This window comes from Penicillium psychrofluorescens (genome assembly GCF_964197705.1).
Source record: "Penicillium psychrofluorescens genome assembly, chromosome: 1".
In the NCBI taxonomy this organism is placed as follows: domain Eukaryota; kingdom Fungi; phylum Ascomycota; class Eurotiomycetes; order Eurotiales; family Aspergillaceae; genus Penicillium; species Penicillium psychrofluorescens.
The window spans coordinates 3163124-3181864 of record NC_133439.1 but is presented as its reverse complement, the minus strand read 5'-3'; the positions used below and the strand labels follow the sequence as shown (position 1 = coordinate 3181864).

Sequence of the window (18741 nt, the reverse complement as noted above, 5' to 3'; positions counted from 1 at the left end):
AATTGGACATGACGACTCTTGGAGCCCTTTGCTATAGCAGTGCCATTGCACTCGTAGCAGGATTGATTCAGCCCTCCCTCGCAGCCAACATCTATCTGGATTGCAGCTCGGTCGCAACAGGCAACGGCAGCGAATCTGTCCCTTTTAATTCGCTTGAAAAAGTCAATCAAGCTGTCCTACATGCCGGAGACTCTCTATACATCAAGGCAGGGACAGCATGCACCGGGATCTTGTCACCGCAAGGCAATGGCACACAGGACCGCCCCATCATTCTGACCAGCTACGGAGATGGCCCTCAGCCCATTATCAATGGTTCAGGGGCAGCTGAGGCTGTCAGATTGAACAACCAGGACTACTGGGATATTTCCAACATCGCAGTCATCAACCCTGCGTCCTCGATTGCGTGGAGACGGGGCATTGCTGCGACTTCCAGCGACGGCACCGTCCACTACGGTCTTTACATTCACGACGTCACTGTCTACAATGTGGCCGGTGAAACCAACAAGGCAACCCAATCTGACGCGTACATTGCCTCCGCCGGTATTCTGGTGAACGGCACGGAGAATACAAGCCGCTACGACGACGTGCAGATCTACAACAACACAGTCTACGACTGCGGCGGTGGCGGAATCAAAGTACGCGTCGGCCAAATGGACAATCGCGGGAAAGAGACACACGTCTACGGCAATTACATCTCCTACGTCGGCGGCGACGGGGTCGTCATATCCTATGGCGAATATCCCCTCATCGAAAAAAACGTCGCTGGCTTTCTCGGCCACGGCAAGTACCCTTATACCGGAGGCAACTTTGCAGGGATCTGGGTTCTAGGATGCCAAGACGCGGTGATGAGGTTCAATGTTGTTCACGACTCGCTCATGTCGGATATCGACAGCGAGGCATTTGATTGTGACTGGGGCAACGAAGGCACCTGCACGGTCGAGTACAACTACAGCCACGACAACGCGGGCGGTATATTCCTCAACTGTGATGGCTGTGGCACGCCCGGCGGCGCAAGGCAGATCGTTCGATATAACATCTTTCAGAATGATTGCCGGATGTACAGCAATGGAGATGGTGTGCAGATGGACTTCTATAACAACGTGATATATTGTCCTGAGAAGGAGTTTGAAATTGCTGTACCGCCACATGCAAATTTGTCGAATAACATCTGGGTTGGTACTGCTAACTCGACTTTGCCTACTGGTGGCTCGATCGAGTGGCATGCGAATTTATTTGAGACGGTTGCTATGCCGGTGAAGACCGCTGGTAGTACGGGGGATCCACGGTTTATTGATCCTGGTACTGGCAAGGACAGCCTTGACTCGGTTGGTGGATACAAGCTGCATTTTGGGAGCCCTGCCTTGGGCCTTGGAGCTTTGATTGCTGATAATGGAGGGCGAGACTTTTGGAATAACAAGGTGTCGTCGGTGAAGCGGCCGAGCATTGGAGCATACAACGGGAGGGGGCTGTGATTTGAACGGTTATTTCACATAAGTAAACAAGTGAGACATTATATCTGAGTACAAATTGAACACATTCAGAATTCTCAAACTCGTTTTACACTGGTGGAAATTTTTAGATTGTCTTCACCTGTGGAGCTACGGTTCCAACGGCTGGGGTCGGCATCGGAGATCCATGCCGACGCTGTTTCTTGGTTAGCAAGCATTCGAAAAATAAGGGTGACAGGCTACTCTGTACTTGCAATAGCCGCAGCCACTTAGTTCACACGTCGGATGATGGCTGCATATATGCGCATTGGCAACGGGTGACTCTTGTTGGACCTGGTGGTCCGCCTTCTAGTGGCAAAGTGCCTAGTGGATCCTGTTCAATAGACATATCAGTCCCTCAACATCTTATCGTAGTGCAACTGTTTAAACTAGTAACTCGAATCTATAATCGTTGTCTATCTGCAAGCGACGTGGATGAACAAACCTAGGCTTTACACACCCTGTCTACAGTGGGCAAACATCAATTGACTCTAAGATTGAATCATTCTAGTTTAATGTATACAATACATTTTGGTCTAGTAATAGGAACTTCTCTTTAACTATAGTTCTATCGCGCTTGTAAAGCAAAAAGCAGGGTAAATACACGTAAGCAACACGTCGATGTGCTCGGCCACACTGAGGCCTCTCAAAAATACTCATCCGAGGTCACATAATCAAAAGGCGTACATGGTATCCATCTCCATCAGTCCTGGTAAAGGTTGGCTTCGATAGGGATGGGGCAGTCCGCAGGCACACGCTGGTTCACAAAGTCATCAATCCAGGGACCATCACCCCTACCAGTCCACCATTCCGGGCCTCCCGCAGGGCCACAGTAGTAGAGAACGGTTCGGTCACTGTTACCGTAACACTGCTCAACACCATGGCTAGGCACATTGATGCCTCTTCCAGTGGTACTGCCAACTTGGTTTGCATTGGGCGCATAGATAATGGCCTGCCCCAGGTCTTCAGCGGGATACGGAGGCCCACAGTCGCAATTCTGGGTTTTCTCCACTTGCACAGTAAACGCCGTGACAGCCTGGTAGAAGATAACGCAAATCTCTCCTCCCTCCTCAGCAACGCCATCACAGGTGAACGAGTTGGACGTTGAGTAGCTCTCAGACTCTGAGACACCGAACCCAAGAGATGAGAACTCTGTGTTGAGGCCAATAGAAAGGTCCCATTCAAGAGTGGTGGAGTAGCCAGTACTAGTAGCCGATTCGGGGGTAGAACACTCGATAAGTGATGAACCACTCTGGGTAATAACGAAGTTCTGGTGTGGAAATCCATCTCCCACCAGTGAATATCCGACATTGACCGAGCATGGACCACAGACAATGTGTTCACTCCCAATCGCCGTATTGTTGACCGAGGTACCATCAGCTCTCACTTGGATCTTTTTCATCCGCATAAAGTCCTCTGCGGTGACATCAAGCACTTTAGCCCGAGGAAGCGAGAATCCCACTGGGGCTAGTGCCAACAGCGTGCAGAGAACCCCAGGAATATTGCCGATGATCATCATGGTGCCGTGAGATAGCAGGTGGTATGCAATGGCAATAATAGCAGCAGTAATAGCTAGTAAGAAAGAAAATTATCAGAGAAGACAGTTCGGAGAAGTGGTGGTGTTAGTGAAGATGGTGAAGAGCGAGGAAATGGCAAGACTTATATAGACATATTCTCAACCGAGCAACGAGCGAGAACAGTCAACGACTCAGCCCCCGACGACTTGGTCAAATTGGTCTAGACGGGTCGAGTAGATACCATAGGACGCCGTATAGAGGTCAAAAATAGGCACATCAATAGATACTATCTGTCTCTTTCGACAGGGGCACGGGTTTAGGTACTATAGACCGTAGTAGACAGACGACACCTTTCCTAATTCAGTATGCTATATTACTATTAATACATCTGACCAGCCCTACAAACGACATAGCCATGCTGGTGGCTGCGTCTTAGTCCCGGTTGATAGCAGCCCATCCTGTAATGTGATGTTGGTTAGGCAAATGCAGTTGTTTGGATTCGCTACGTCGTCGTGATTAATCTAAGCCTTTGGGGGCTAAGTAGGTCTCTCCCTCAAACCAATTGGTTATCTAAGGTGATTACACTTGTGCACTTGTCCAGGGGTTCTGCATTATCCAATAGATACAATTTGTCTTTTCCTGAAATGAGTATAGCTTCAGGTCCTACAGACCGCAGACGACACCTTTCCTAATTCAGTATGTTGTATTACTACTAATACCACGGACCAGCCCTACAAGCGACATAGCCATACTGGTGGCTGCGCCGTAGTCACGGTTGAAAGCAGCCGATCCCGTGATGTGCGGCTGGTTTGGATTGGCTACCTCGTCGCGATCGATCTTGGCGTTTGGGAGCCAGCTAGGCCATTTCCTCAGCCGCATTGTTAGGGTAATAGGATTGACTCAAACAAGGTTAGCACAAGGCGGAGCATTTTCTGGAGGCTTATCGATGCCCCGAGCCCTTCATCAGAAGCTTTGGTCGCTTTTGGGGCTTAGCCCTCAACCTAGCACGCCTGATGGTTGTTTTCTTGGCACGCCTGAATGGGTCCGATCTTCTGGTAGAACAGCTTTACGGCGGGCCTTGTTGTCTCTAGCAGCGCACTGTATTCCACCCCTGACGTGGGATATAGTTGCATATCTGTTCTGAATGTGGTTTTTACCCAATCTTACCCAATCTTGTCTATAGTTCTAATTCCTTGGATAATTCAGACTTTCTGGGTCATTGCTCCCAAATGTAAGCACTCTGCAATGCTGCAATTCAAGATAGGGACCAAATATACGTCGCCATTGAATGTATGATATGGCTAGACATGAACAAGAGAGCACACGCGGGATGAAAGTGAAAGCGTGGGTATGTAGTTACATCGAGATCCAGAAACGTCCAGAAAGAAAATCAGGAATCAGCTCTACAAGATAGAAACTCCACAACATCTAATGCGCGCACTATCCACCCGCGCAGAGCGTCCCCACCAGAGCGAAACAAGCTCCTCAGCAAAGATGCGGTCTGCTGCGCTCCATACATCAAGGCCCATCTCTGCCATGTCGGCAATGGTGATCGTGACGGGGTCAGCTGCGGCATCGAGATCGGCGGCACGGGTCGATGCGGTATCGTTCTGGGAGGAGCGGTGGTGAGCGCTTGCGCGCTGCCGGAGGAGAGGCGTGTTGCCATCCTCTGTGGGCAGGGACTGGCGGGACATGGATAGGGAGAGGTCTGTGTCGTTGCCGTCGGCGGGGTCATCGAAGTAGGATGGTGTCTCGTTAGAGGCATCTGGATAGTCCTGTCCGTCGCTACTATCGTTCCGTGCAATGGCCTCGGCGAGCGTGACGAAGATCTGGGTCGTCAGGCGACGGAAGTAAGCCACCAGGGCCACTTCGGGCGGTTGCTGCCCCGAGTCGTCGGAGAGGGTGGCGCCGCGGCGTCCGGAGCCGTTGTTGGAGGCGAATGCGAAGCTCTCCACGCTTGCCAGGAGGCGACTGTCTTGCTCGATCTGTTGTTCCTCTTCTTCTTCGGAGAGGCCGTCGCGGTTCTCGCCTGCGGAGGCCCACCAGATGAACGAAGTGTAGGCGAGGCGGGTCCAGGAGAGGGGCTCGACAATAGCGCTGGAGGAGTAGGTTGAGTCGGAATCAGAATCATCGTCCGATTCGGAGGCTGTGGTTCGGTCTTGTGAGAACTTGCGGAGACCTCTGCGCAGCATGTAGTAGCGCCGGGCGTCGCGCTGCGTTGCTTTCAAGTAAACGGTTTGGGTGGTATTGGGCTTGGAGGCGGAGGTGTGCATCAGTGCGATTTTGGGAAAGGTGCGTTCTGTGGCATGGCGCGAGTAGAGCGGAGGCAGGGTCACGAGCGCGTCGTAGAGGTCGGGTTTCAGGCTCAGGACACTGTCTGTCGAGCAGGCGATCCAGCTTGGGTCCATTTCAGGATCTAGCCGAGCGTGAGATGGGTCGAGGGTGGCAAGATAGGGAATATCGTGGATGCCGACGTTGAAGAGCGGGCGAGGTCGGAGACTCGGGATGCGGTCGGACGGAAGGTATTGCAGAAGGGAATTCGGCAAAGAGGCTAACAAGGACAAATCATATACTAGATGGCAATCATTTAGTGGTTGCTCACAAGCACATGGACGGAGAAACATACCATAGTTGCAAGAAGTGTGCACAGGAGTTTCGGTTATGAAGAGAATGCGTTTGCGCAACAGGGCCGCTCTGTACAGAGGAAAGATCAAGGGACCGCAGCAGTCGATAAAATCAGGGAGCGACGAGGCAGGGTGGAAAGGCGTCAGGGCCGGCCGGAACGTTCCCAGCAACATGGCATCGCTGAAGGCGCGGTTGCGATTGTCCGGCCGCTCGCCGGGAGGGAAACGGACACTGAGGGGGGACTCGACGGGGGAGTCGGTGGTGTCAGCGCCTCCGATCTGATAGGCGTCCCAGTAATCGCACATCGGCTTCTCATCGGACATGTCCGCGGCGTATTTTCTGTCCATCAGACCGAGTATCAGCTGTGGGGTTCCCGGGTAAGGCCAAGGGGGAGGAGGCACGAACAGCGTCAGTTCCTTGAGTCTCGGGGCATGTCTCCAGCTCTTCCCCAGTCTCCCCGAGCTAATAGGCACGAGCACGCCGATAGCGAACATATTCGCATTGCGCTCCGCCTCTTCGGCAGGCTGGTTGAGAAACGCGCTGATCCCGGCATATTGCTCATGGACGAAATAGCTAGATTGGAAGAGGGCTGAGTTAGCACGGGCAAATAGCACGGAGAGGGAAACATACACTAGATCCTCGGTCACATTGTGCAGGCCAGAGGGAAGCGACTTGTATTCGACCATCCCCTCCACCTCAACTATCCCGAAGTCAGTTTGCGCGCGTCGGAATGAGAGACAAGCTGGCTAGATCAATCGATTGCTCACCTCCGGGTACAGTGCGCTTCCACGAAACCACATAGCTAGAGACACGGCGCGTCAGTCTACGCCGTAGGCGGGTCGAGTTGGAGCCGACGGGCGAGGGATAGCTTACCCGGCTCGAATGTCGAAGCGGATAACGAACAAGGCCGCAATGCCCGGGGGCAACTCCATGTTCGACGAGCGCGAGATGTCAAGGGCAGTGGACTTCCTGGTAGATCCGGGGGCCATCACAATGGGCAGGCACGGAGCAGCAAAGATCCATTTAACGAGCAGATGCTGGAGGACCGACCCAGAGGGGTGAAGTCGGGGGGGACCTGGCCGATAATTGGTGCCTGAGGCGTCGAGGGAACCCGATCGGGTGATGTCATTCAACGCCCGGTAGATGAGATAGTTAGTATTTAACGGAGAGGGAGACTAACCTTCGCACTATCTAGGTAGATAATATCAGAAACTACGACCGAACTAATTATTTGTGTGATATTGGTGACGGTAAACCGGCCGCCTCAGGTAGCGATCGGCTCTAAGATCACGGGTGAGCCGCTCTGAGCACTCAGAGTTCCTTAAAAGCATATGCCATGTGGGCGTCGGTACCAGGTCTCCTCCGGCTCGAGCTTGTAGCTGAAAGGTCCAGGCTCGCAATGTATCTATATTCTTTGCTATTGAACGCTGGCGGATGTCGTCGTCGAAGAGCTGGCTAGATAACCCGCTTGAACACCTTACATGCACACACATCGCTGCTCAAACACCATGGGGCGAGGTCTGTTGATTTTCCTCTCCAGCTGGTTTCCACACACCGGACAGCTGTTTGTCTCAACAGGTGGGCAAAACCTGCATATGTCGAAATACTCACACACATAGTACACTTCTTCGTTCGTAAGATGTCCTAGGCAAACATCACAGAACCGGGAACTCTTCTCATCCTTGGATGGATCTTCCACATTGGATTACATCCCTTTACCATTCCCGCAAAGTAGCGAGTAGATCTCATGCAGCTCTCTCTTTTGGGCCTCAAGGGCAGGTGTGAGCCCCCAGACGTCGGTGCGATCTTTCTCAACGTCCGGTAAGCTGAGAAGCAATTGAACCATATCAGAGTGGCCTCCACAGACAGCGTTCACAAGTGGTGATCTTCCATATCGATCTAAGGTATCTGGTTTCGCTCCAGCTGAGAGCAGGAGTCTCGCTATCGACGTGTGGCCTCCGGCACTTGCCAAGTGCAAAGCGGATCGATGACTAACGTTGAATTGATCAGGGTTACTCTCCTGTGCAATTGAAGTCTTCAACACCGCATCATGGCCACCTTCGGCGGCTGTTGAGGGTAATTGTTGTGGTCCAAAGCTTGGAGGGTTGGGATTGGCACCCTTTTCTAAGAGCAGCCTAACCATAAACTCATGCCCACTATGTGCAGCCCAAAGCAATGGAGTGTAGCCGGATCGATCACCGACGTCGAATTTTGCGTCTTTGTCCAAGAGGATGGTGGCTATGGCCTCATTGCCTACTATGGCTGCAATGTGTAGTGGGGTTTGTCTTCTGTAGTTCATTGGATCAACACTAGAACCCTGGTCTAGAAGCATCTTGACAATTGCTTCAGATTCTGCCTGGACAGCGAGGTGTAGTGGGGTCATCTTTCCGTTGTTCCTGGCCTCGACGTTGGCCCCATGATCCAATAACGTCCGAGTTGGTGTCTGATAGTCTTTCCCTGCAGTTCGATGTAGCGGAGTATCTCCATCATTATTCTTCGCTTCGATGTTCGCAACGTTGTTCAGGAGAACCTCAACAACCTCATCGTGGGCCGACTTGGCCGACTTGTTTATCCAGCTATATAGAAGGTACCGAGTAACCATGTGCAGTGGTGTGTCACCATTTGTGGTGGTCGCATTCGGGCTGACACCCTTATTCAAGAAGAGCTGGACAACTGTCGCATTGCCAATTAACGATGCATCATGTATTGGCATTTCGCCCTTCTCGTTTTTGCTTTCGATGTCAGCACCCCTGCTTAGAAGGAGCCTGGCCGTCGTCTCTTTACCCGCCATTGCAGCCTCATGTAATGCAGTCCTGCCATAGGTGGTCTTAGCATTGACGTTGGCACCTCGATCCAAGAGCAGAGTGACCACTATATCGCGGCCTTCTTGTGAAGCGGCAAACAATGGAGTTCTGGTCTCTGGGTTCCCGATTTCAATGTCGGCACCTTTATCTAGCAGCAACTTCACTATTGTCGCATGACCCTGTTTCGCCGCCATATGCAGTGGTCCCTCCCCTTCGGTATCTTGAATATCAATGTTAGCGCCCCTATCCAAAAGCAGTTTAGTCATCATTTCATGCCCGTGATATGCAGCAAGAGACAATGGGGACTGTTTCCTTGAATTTTGTATATCCAAGTTGTCCGGGTTTGCTTCAAGAAGCTCTTGCATAGGATTCGTGAGGTTGAAAAAAGCAACAATGTGTTCTGCTTTTATATCAGTCGTTTCCGGTCTAGGTGTCCCCAACTGCGGGTCAAATCCGCAGCGGTCATATCCTAGTAATTTGGCTTTGCTCTGGAGAAAATTCATAAGAAGTGACCGGTTTCCAGGCCATTCTCGGTAATGATGTCCCCAATGCAGAGAAGAGTAATTGTAGAATGGGTATTCACTCTGGATCTTTTCAAACTCTTCTTTGACCTCGAATCGATCTTCTTCAAATACGTCATATGACACGTATGTCAAGCAACTATCCGAGATCAACTCATGAATCTCAGGGAACCAAGTCGTCCACGTGCTTTCAAAGTACTTCTGGGTGGTGTAGTGGACGAGCTTCACTTGGGTCGTCTGTTCGTCGACAAGGACTAAACCGCAGCAATACGAAGTCAATTGCTCAATGTCGGTGATATTTGTCTCGTCAAATTCTAGAGTCCTACACTCAACTGCTAGCGCATGTTCGAGCTCCGCGACAGTTAGGTTCCTCTTAGCGTTGATGATCCAGCCAATGGTTTTCTTCGCAAGGTCTGAGGCATTTGCCCCTTGACGCTCGATTCTGCTCATGGTCTCACCATAGGCATGATAATAAGCGTTTGACTGGGAGCCTGTGCGGAACTGTTCTAGCATTTTTCGGATTCCCTTTTCATTTCCTTCGCTTAAAAGGAGATTGAAATAGAGTCGAGCAAGGAGAAACCTAAGGCATATGAGTACCTCTTCATAAAAAATGCAAAATAATTCGTACATGTCTTTGGCCGATTCTGTGATACTTTCCTTGATGGACTGCTTCAATTTCTCTCGTTTTCGAACAAAAGACGGAAGATCATTAAGCCGCACGTCGACATAGTATTGGATGTCTTCACTGCTTGCTTGTATTTCTAGGGAAGTAGCACCCTCAAAGTGACTTGCAATTTCCTGGTCTGGTCGAGAGGTCACAAGAAGGTTGAAGCCAACCTCATTCTGGAGACGAACCAGTTCGCGAAGAAATGGTTCGCGCACACTAATGTTGCCATCCGAAATTGGACACTCGTCAAGTGCATCAATGACGACAAAAGATCTTGCGCATGAAGCAAGAACAGACCGGAATTGACTAAGTACCTCATCCTTAGAAGGACGAGTTCCTTTCGCTGAGAAGTCCTGATGAAAGGATTTGACACTCTCTGGTATCGAGCGTTTTCGTTGCACGATTTGTCTTAGAAGAGCCGAGTAGAGCTCAAACAGTGAGTGTTGCTGTCGGTAGTCGCAATAGAGGTATGCAATCCCAACCTCGTTTTGATTAGGAAATGTATGTTCCAGATGATCAATGACGATTGATGATAGAACTGTCTTCCCAGACCCAGGAATCCCTGGACAGAAAAGGATCGGGTCTTGGCTGCCGATCCATCGCTGGAATTCCACTGTTTTCGGCAGCCATGTCCCCGTCCCCTTCTGATGGGAATTGAATATTTCACTTTGTCGTACTGAAGGACTCACTGGACTTAACCACGATAGGATATTGTCTCGTTCTTGATCTTCTTGCCTTTGGTTTAGGGTTTGGATTCCCTGTCTAAATTCCCGAGGTCAGATATTGGCCCAAAACAAAGACACCTGGCTAGACCAGTTGGAACAGAAAAATAAACTAAGGGTGACATACTGGCTGGTATTCCCAATAATGAGATTCAGCAAAGAGATATTGGAAACGATTCGTGATCGAAAATTGTTGATTTCTGCCTGATCCCATCGGATCCTCTCCCACGACTGGCGCACTCTGCCTTTCCAATCCGAGGTTGAATCATTTGCCACAATGTGTAGCCTACTCAGTTTGGAGTCGAGCTCCTGAAGAACGTTGTCACAGCCCTGGATGACTTTGTTCACCCCCTCTTTCTCTTGGTCGCCGAATTCCTTTTCATCAAGGCCGTCGATACGGTGTAGTGCAAAAATGAGAGACTCGACCCTGCCAGTAGTCATTGGTTTATAATTCATCAGAAAAAGAAAGCAAAAGCAGTCTCTCTTACTCCTCAGTAATAGCTTTGTACTCCTGCGGTGCCTGCGCAAACCGACCTCGCAAGTCGTTCGCCAGTGCCAAGATTGCCAGGAAATCCCCGACGCCGAAGCCAAAACTCATGCTGTTGCGAGGTATCTATTGAATTATGGTGTGCATCAGGAAACAGCCAATAGAAAGGAGACACAAAGAAAGGCAATGGAGTATTTGGGAAGAGGGTGCAAAATCATCCCAGGCCGCTAGAGGTGGGGTCGGCTAAGCTGCAGCGCCCAACAACGATTAGGCGACCAGTCATTGTAGGAATTGACAGACACACTTGCTTTGTGAAGATTGTCTACACTTCACGTGGTCTTCTAGGAGTGAGCTTTCAAAACGGACATAGAAAGTTGTCCACCATGGAGAAAATACGCTCCAAGGTAGCCATTTTTTGGCGCTCGATTTACCATCACCTAGCGTGGTGGTGGAGAGTTTGGTTGGGCGACTGGTAGATCTATAGCTCTGCCAGAGCCAGAATATATATCCGGCCAAGGCACCACTCACCACCACTCGCATTCGGACCATCACAGAATAGAGCCAACTCCCATTTATATTCCATGATATTTTGACAATTAAAATTCCCCCCCAGAGTGTCCTGCGGTTCCATTGACTCTGTTGTGAAGGGGTCCGCCCGGCGATCTTCCGTCTCCGAAAGGAAAAAGACAAGTAAAGATCACTTTGAACATCGTCGATGCCCCTCGTGTAGCACCAAACGGCCATTCCTTGCTGTCACAGACATGCCCTGGTATCCCCGCCTTTTCTCCGATGCAGCAATGCAGGAGCCTTCACCATCCCATCCCTACTACCCCCTGGACGCTGCCATTGAGGGCTATGTACCCAACACAACCCCCGTCCTCGAGCTACTCATCTCCGCCGGCGGAGCATGTTTCATCCTCCTCAGCACGGTCTTTGCATTGGTCAGCTATGTGCGACCGACACTGCGGATGGCAGACCGGGTCGCCATCTTGTGGTTTGTGCTCTGTATGTACCAATGAGCTTAGGAGTTCGGATAAGACTGACAACAAGCTCAGCCGGGAGTCTGCACTGTTTCTTCGAAGGCTATTTCGTGATCCACCACGCCCACATGGGCTCAGCCCAGGACCTGTTCGGGCAGCTATGGAAAGAATACGCGCTGTCCGACTCGCGGTACATGACGTCGGACACGCTCGTCCTCTGCATGGAGACCATGACGGTGCTCCTCTGGGGCCCACTGTGCTTCGTCGTGGCGGCCTTGACCGCAGCCCGACACTCTCTGCGCCACCCTTTCCAGCTGCTGGTGTGCATGAGCCACCTCTACGGCGATACGCTGTACTATGCGACGAGCCTGGTGGACGACTATGCCAAGGGGCAGCCTTACTGCCGTCCGGAGCGGTATTACTTCTGGCTGTATTATTTTTTCATGAACTTTATCTGGATTGTGGTGCCGGCTTGTATGTTTCTATTTTTTGTTATTGGGATGTGGACGCTGCTGACCGGGGCCTAGACTATCTCTATGACAGCGTCACGACCATCTCGGCTGCTCTGAAGCGAAACGAAGAGTCGGCAGAAGAACGGAAGGCCCAGTAGTGCCCGTTTCGTCATCGCCGCGGTCCCCGTGTTGTGGAGCAGGACAGAATTAGGTCAGGCATGGCTTAGGCATGGCACAGGCTGGCCCAAATTGTGACAGCGAGAGAGAATCGCACGGGACGTGAAATAGATTTATCCTCCAGATGAGAGTTAGCAGTAACATGACCGGCGACAATCATCAGAAGCACCACCACCACCGCCACTACAGTAACACTCCTTCGCTGCTCACTCTCTCTGACCTCACACACTCCCTCACTCCCTTCACTCTTCACTCTCCGAACCCCCTGGAACCGGTGACAGCATCATCTGCCGAATCCCAGCGATCGCAGGCGATCCGGGCTCGGCTAGGCGCGTGATCGGCGCAGGCTGGTTACCCCGGCAGCGACGGAGTGTCAGAGGGGCTTATCGCCAGACTCGATCAGCCGCGGACGATCGATTGTTTACTTCTGCGTGTGCATTTGACATTGACAATTCTGATCACATTTGTTCCAGTTGTTGACCCAACGAAGGCCCCCGGCCGAGGCGCCGTCCTGGTAAGTAGACATTCTTCGTCAAAACAAACATCGGCTAGATGCAGCACCAACCAACCCCGACTCGCAAAGGCCCCTGCTAAAGACAAGGTTGGCCGCTGTCGCCATCGCAGATCATCCATGCCCTCTCCTGCAACACCGAACCGCTCCTCCAACCGTGGAGGCAGTGCCAAATCCACGCCGACCGCGAGGCCAGTGGACATTGGCCAGCCGCTCGGCGTCCACGACACGAACTCGGTCCGCTCGCGCGTCCGAACATGGCAGCAACAGGGTGGCGGCGTCATCGCCGTCGATGACCCCTGCGCCGACGAGGATGAGGAAAACAAGATGAGCAAGGACAAGCCAAAACCAAGCAAGGTGAATATTGATCGGGTCGGCAAGGCCGTCAACAAACCCGCGCCCGCCCCGGCTGCCAGGAAGCGCAGCCACAGCACACCCCGGAAACGAGTCATTAGCGATGAACACTGGAAGAGGAGCCGGGCCATGACCCAGACGCCATCGCGTAATCAGCCTGCCCCAAATCGCATCTCGCAGTACACCGTCAATGACCCGACGGGCTCCCCACGCGCGAGGAAAGAGGAGAGGAGAGATGAAAAGGACAGAGACAAAGATCGGGATCCTCCTCCTCGCTATGGTGCCAGACGATATACTGGGCCGAGCTCGAGGTCACCGGGCCGGGAAGAGAAATCCTCGACCTCTCGGAACAGGCTTGATTCTTTTGCCGGCAGCGACTATGGCACCGGTGACTCCAAAATCATTGCGCTTTCCGTTTCAGATATTCCCGACGATACACGGAGAGAATCGCCTCCCCCGGAGGACACAGACTGGGCACGAAGCGAAGCCGACTTCTCTGAATTGTCTAAACGAAGATCCGGCGCCGTGAACCAACCGGCTCGACGGCTGTCAAAACCACCCAAAGGTGGCATCTTCGCGCACATGATCGACGAATCCAAGAAGATGTTTGGACGGCCAGACCCCGACCCCGAACCGCCAAAGCCTGTTCAACCTGCAAATCGAGGATCCAAGATCGAGGCATGGCTCTCCGAGACACCCGACCCTTTCCTCGACGACGCTAGTTCCACCTCCGACACAAAGACCACCAGGTCAAGACGTTCCAAAACTTTGACCGAGGCAGACCGTGATACCGAATCGTCAGTGGATAGCGAAACTCGTCCAAAAAGCTCTCACAGCCGGTACCCGAAGGCGAAGGACATTTCTTCAGAAACCGACAAATCCTACAAGGAACCTGAGAGAGAAGTCGCCTCCAATGACAAGAGAGGAAGCACAGAAACAAGTCTAAAGTCGCCAAAGTCACCACCAAGGAACAAGGGATACAAAACAACTCGCTATAAGATCAGCGAGGGCAAAGCGTCGCCTTACGCGCCAGAACCATCTCTATCGGACGGATCAGAAGTCTCAGGCCACAATGCACCTGTACCCCTGGGCCGCAGGAAACCATTCCCAAGCACTGGATACCACCAACTCTCGACGATTGCTTCAGTTGAAACTCTGAGTACGCTCACTGAAGGAGCTGCACCCTCGTCCGAAAGATCTGGCAACATGGAGAAAAATAAATCGATCACGGAGGAAGAGGCAGAGGAACAAGACCAATTTGACCCCGACTCCCTGCCTGCGGTTTCGTCACAGCTCAAGCGACGACTCACCACCAACGATGATTTGATGTCTGTTCTGTCGGGGCCGACAAGCCGAAGCCGCAGCATTCGGTCCGCTCGAAGCATTCGCACCAATAAAAGCCGGCTGGAAAATGCGACGGTAACCGATTTGCTCCAAGAACTTGCTGCAGATGAAGTCAAGTACATGCGAGAGCTCAAAACGCTGGTCGGCGGTGTCATTCCCGTACTGCTGACCTGTGTGCTCTCACGCTCCGATTCTGCCATCGCAGCCGGCCTATTCCAGCCCTCAATGGATCCCAAGGATGACACGAATTTCTCAAAACCCATCGTCAATATGGGCGTGGCTATTGAGCGTCTGAAGACATTACACAAACGCATCCCACAGGACAATCCAGATGCTTTGCTACAGTGGGCTCAAGGTGCCCAGCGAGTCTATCGCGAATATCTTCGAGCGTGGAGACTTGGATTCAAGGATGTGATTGTGAACCTTGCCCCTCTGGAAGAAGGCGAGAACGCGAACGCGGAGACCAAAAGTATCGATGAAGGTCTGGAGCGAGACCAGAACGGCGATGTGATCGGCAGCGACGGCGAGAAGGTGGATGTCGCATATCTGTTGAAGCGGCCGTTGGTCCGACTCAAATACCTTGCGAAGAGCTTCAAAGGGATCAACATGCTCCAGCCATCACAAAAAGCGGAGGACACCGCTGCAGCCTACCAGTCTCTTGTCGTCGATGCTCGAAAACGCGCGCGCGAGGAGAGAGCAAGACTTGAAGATGAATCGGCTGCACGGATCGATGCCACCCGGGCACGAGACCCGGTGACCCTCGGTGTCTGTCATGGTGTGACTGTGGACCAAACCCGACGAGTTCGGGCCCGGGATTTCTTCAACCTGTCGATTTATCATTCGACCGGACAGTTGGTTGACTGTCGAGCCGAGCTCTTGTACAGAGACAATTCCTCAGACAAAGGCCCCGGTGGAGATCTGCTTATTTGCGAAATCGACCATTCTGATCGTTGGCTACTGTTCCCACCGATGGATCCCCGATGCGTATCAGCTCGCAAGGGGGATATGAAGGGTGAACTTGTGGTGATGCTACGCAGTGCTCCCGATTCACAGAAACACTGGCAGGAACTGTTATCCCTCCGCATCGACGACGAATCCATTAGACACGAATGGCTTCAGCTCTTAGGCTCAGATCCCGTTCCACCGTCGATATGCCGAAGCCAAAGCTTTATCAGCCGAGCCAAACAGCACCGGGCACGAAGACCGGCGGCTAATGATTCCCCTCTACAACACAACCAAAGCGACGTTGATATCCCCATTGGCGAGAAAGCTACGAGCAAACGGCGTTCGGTCACCCCTAAGGAGCAATATTCTGAACCCAGCACTGTGAGCTCCGCTGTTACCGAGACAAGGAGTTCGGTGTACTCAACTGCTACTCGAGAGACCGACTACACTACTGGAGGATCGGAGCTGTCAGCCAAGCCATCTCGTCCTGGTCTTCCACTTCTTCCTTCTACAACCTCGAGTGTGGACAAGACGTCCTCAGGTCTGAAACGATCCAAGGCCCAAAGACAATCGCGTTATGGAGAGAGCCCGTCCTCTGAAACTGTCTCTCCCAAGGCTGGTGTGCCTGAAAAGGCGGGCGAGTCTCCTTCCACGCCGGGCAGGTTCTATGATGAAATTCCAGATACAGCCCGAGACACCGGATCTCCCAGAGAAAAACGACCACAGAAGGGCCCTCGTCAGGATTCGCCCGAGGTAGAATCTCCGCGTCTATCGATAGCCCCGTCCGCAGAGCTACCTATGATCCCCAAGATTCGGAGTAGCAGCAGCCAAACCCACTTGTCGTCGCCATCGACGCTGGAACCCGAAGAAGAAGAAAGCTATCCGCCACTTGAGTCACTCCCCGATTCGAGTGTCCCAGAGACTCCAACCCCAACAAAAGCGAAGAGAAGCTCTCGACGGAAGCCCAAGAAGGAAGATGAACCTTCGCCTCCACCACCGCCTCCTCATCGCTCGCCAAGTCCCGCCACAGGCAAAATCGCTAGCCCTCCTGTTCTCACTCCAACTGGGCCTTATATCAAGAGACGGGGTTCTTCTCCGCTGAAGCATGAGTATGAACCATCGACGGCTTCCGACTCGTACTCCGACTCGGACACATCCACAGTGCGGCGTTACAGCTACTCTTCGTCATATACGGATTCCGATTATTCGGACTCCGATTCTTCATCCCCGGAGGATGACTACCAGGAACTTCCGAAACCCAGGGTAACTGCCTCATCTACCACGGGCACAAGCTCTCTGTCTCCATCCAATTCAGCATCGCAGGCCGGCTACCGCACGGTGCCTTTGCAGCCCGCCAAGTCATCCAAGGCAATTGCATCGGTCTTTGCCTGGTCCAACAAAGGTACTTGGGAGGCTTTGCTCCCTGACGAGTGCAACGTCATCGTCAGCCCGGGTCTCATTGAGGCCTTCAAGATGGGCGTCGATCCCAATGCAATGTCCCCTGACCGAGGGGACAAAACTTCCCGGTCATCGAGACCTCTTATTTCCCTTGAATTGACACCGCTCGTTCCCATCCGCCGCGGAACTGCCATCGACATCAGCATCCGCTCTCCTCCAACTGAGAGGTCTAGAGTCACATTCAGCAACAACATCATGTTTCGATCCCGTAAGCCGGATGAGTGCGACGCTCTCTACGGTCTCATCAACCAGGCACGGATCAACAACCCAACTTACATCGCCCTTCAGAACGCTCGTGGTCCTTTCCAGGACCAACCCCTACCATCTTTTGAACCAGCGACAGCCAAATCCTCCTCGGGAAGCTGGTTCGGCTTGCCCCGACGCAAAAGAAGCTATCGTGCCTCCGCCTCCCCGCGCTCCCTAGCCGAAGCATCAGAGAGCAGCGTCGGCACCATGAGCAGCGCCTTCTCGGCCCTGAAACGCTTCGGTGGAGGAAGCAAGGCATTCAACATCTCCCGCTCGACCGTCACCTCCCGCACCGGCCGCGAAGGCAGCGTCTCCTCGTCTGCGAACTCAAGCTCCAACCCCTCGCCCAGCTCAGGTATCGGCCGCATCGCTGCCGCAATCAAGGGCGCAGATGGCATCGGTCTCTCCAACGCCAAGATCCGCGTCTACGTCCGCGAATCAGCCTCTAAGTGGCGCGACATGGGCGCTGCCCGTCTAACAATTATGCCCGCCCCGCCCAAGAATCCACCATCTCGCCCCAGCACAGCCGTCAGCAGCCGCAGCGATAGCAGCGCCAACGGTGGTGCCCAGGTGGACAGAGAAAGCAGCCACGACAGCGCAAGCGGCAGCTCCCCGCCAGCCTCGGGCGCCACTTCTCCACGCCGCTCTCCCCTGCCCCTCGAGCCCGAGAAACGGATCTTCATCCGCGGCAAGAACCGCGGAGAGACTTTGCTGGATGTCTGTCTACCTGAAGGTGCGTTTGAGCGCGTCGCCCGCACGGGTATTGCTGTCTCTGTCCGAGAAGAGAATGAAGGCGCCATAGCGAAGAAGGGAGGCGTCACGGGGGGGATACATCGCGTCTATATGATTCAGATGAAGAGTGAGGCTGAGGCGACTTACACTTTTGGTTTGGTGGGGAAGTTGCGCTACTGATTGATTGATTGGTTGTTGTGGTGTGCTGTGTTGGGATCTCACAGCTATGTAACAAGCATCTATCGCATGGGTGGACGGTGTGTTTGTTTTTGTCCAGATTAGATCTCGTCTACCTATCTCTTTTGGGGACTTTTTTTCGTTTGTACATTTAATTTAGACTTGCCTTGATTGAATCGAATTGGACTTTTTGGGCTCTTCTTTGTATCCTTGACACTAGTACTGTAGTCTGATAAGACGTTCTTTGTCTATAGAGACTATTCAAAGGAAGCGCGGCCTGGAAAGCGGGCTATCAGTCATCTATCGTATCAGGACTTGCGCTTTTCGGACTTGTTTCTGAGAAATAAGTCATAAGAGTGTAGAGGTATTACTGATTTGGACAACTACTGTAGCAGACACTCCAGATGAAAACAAAGCAATGCAAAATCTAAAATGGTCTATGATAGGCCACGACATAGTCTCGTATAACAAGCACCATATCCTAAACAATATCAAATGGACGCCTTTCCATACAATGCCGGAGCCGTTGGCGCAG

The 18741-nt window shown here is 52.5% G+C and overlaps 6 protein-coding genes across 6 annotated transcripts; 3 read left to right on the top strand and 3 right to left on the bottom strand.

Moving 5' to 3' along the window:
- Positions 1-8: 8 nt before the first annotated feature.
- PFLUO_LOCUS1178 (uncharacterized protein) lies at positions 9-1472 on the top strand (the record flags this gene model as incomplete). The annotated part of the gene is made up of 1 exon (XM_073778192.1): positions 9-1472. The coding sequence occupies one exon, from the start codon at positions 9-11 to the stop codon at positions 1470-1472; it is 1464 nt and encodes a 487-aa protein (XP_073635271.1).
- Positions 1473-2190: 718 nt separating this feature from the next.
- PFLUO_LOCUS1177 (uncharacterized protein) lies at positions 2191-3006 on the bottom strand (the record flags this gene model as incomplete). Its single annotated transcript, XM_073778191.1, has 1 exon — positions 2191-3006. One exon carries the CDS (start codon positions 3004-3006, stop codon positions 2191-2193), a length of 816 nt encoding a protein of 271 aa, XP_073635270.1.
- A 1401-nt stretch (positions 3007-4407) lies between these two features.
- PFLUO_LOCUS1176 (uncharacterized protein) lies at positions 4408-6618 on the bottom strand (the record flags this gene model as incomplete). Its single annotated transcript, XM_073778190.1, has 5 exons — positions 4408-5576; positions 5631-6202; positions 6260-6329; positions 6397-6431; positions 6503-6618. 5 exons carry the CDS (start codon positions 6616-6618, stop codon positions 4408-4410), a joined length of 1962 nt encoding a protein of 653 aa, XP_073635269.1.
- Positions 6619-7334: 716 nt separating this feature from the next.
- On the bottom strand, positions 7335-10941 carry PFLUO_LOCUS1175 (uncharacterized protein; the record flags this gene model as incomplete). Its single annotated transcript, XM_073778188.1, has 4 exons — positions 7335-9495; positions 9583-10383; positions 10471-10770; positions 10832-10941. The coding sequence occupies 4 exons, from the start codon at positions 10939-10941 to the stop codon at positions 7335-7337; spliced, it is 3372 nt and encodes a 1123-aa protein (XP_073635268.1).
- A 686-nt stretch (positions 10942-11627) lies between these two features.
- On the top strand, positions 11628-12420 carry PFLUO_LOCUS1174 (uncharacterized protein; the record flags this gene model as incomplete). The annotated part of the gene is made up of 3 exons (XM_073778187.1): positions 11628-11835; positions 11886-12284; positions 12338-12420. 3 exons carry the CDS (start codon positions 11628-11630, stop codon positions 12418-12420), a joined length of 690 nt encoding a protein of 229 aa, XP_073635267.1.
- A 650-nt stretch (positions 12421-13070) lies between these two features.
- Positions 13071-18209, top strand: PFLUO_LOCUS1173 (uncharacterized protein; the record flags this gene model as incomplete). The annotated part of the gene is made up of 1 exon (XM_073778186.1): positions 13071-18209. The coding sequence occupies one exon, from the start codon at positions 13071-13073 to the stop codon at positions 18207-18209; it is 5139 nt and encodes a 1712-aa protein (XP_073635266.1).
- Positions 18210-18741: the final 532 nt, after the last annotated feature.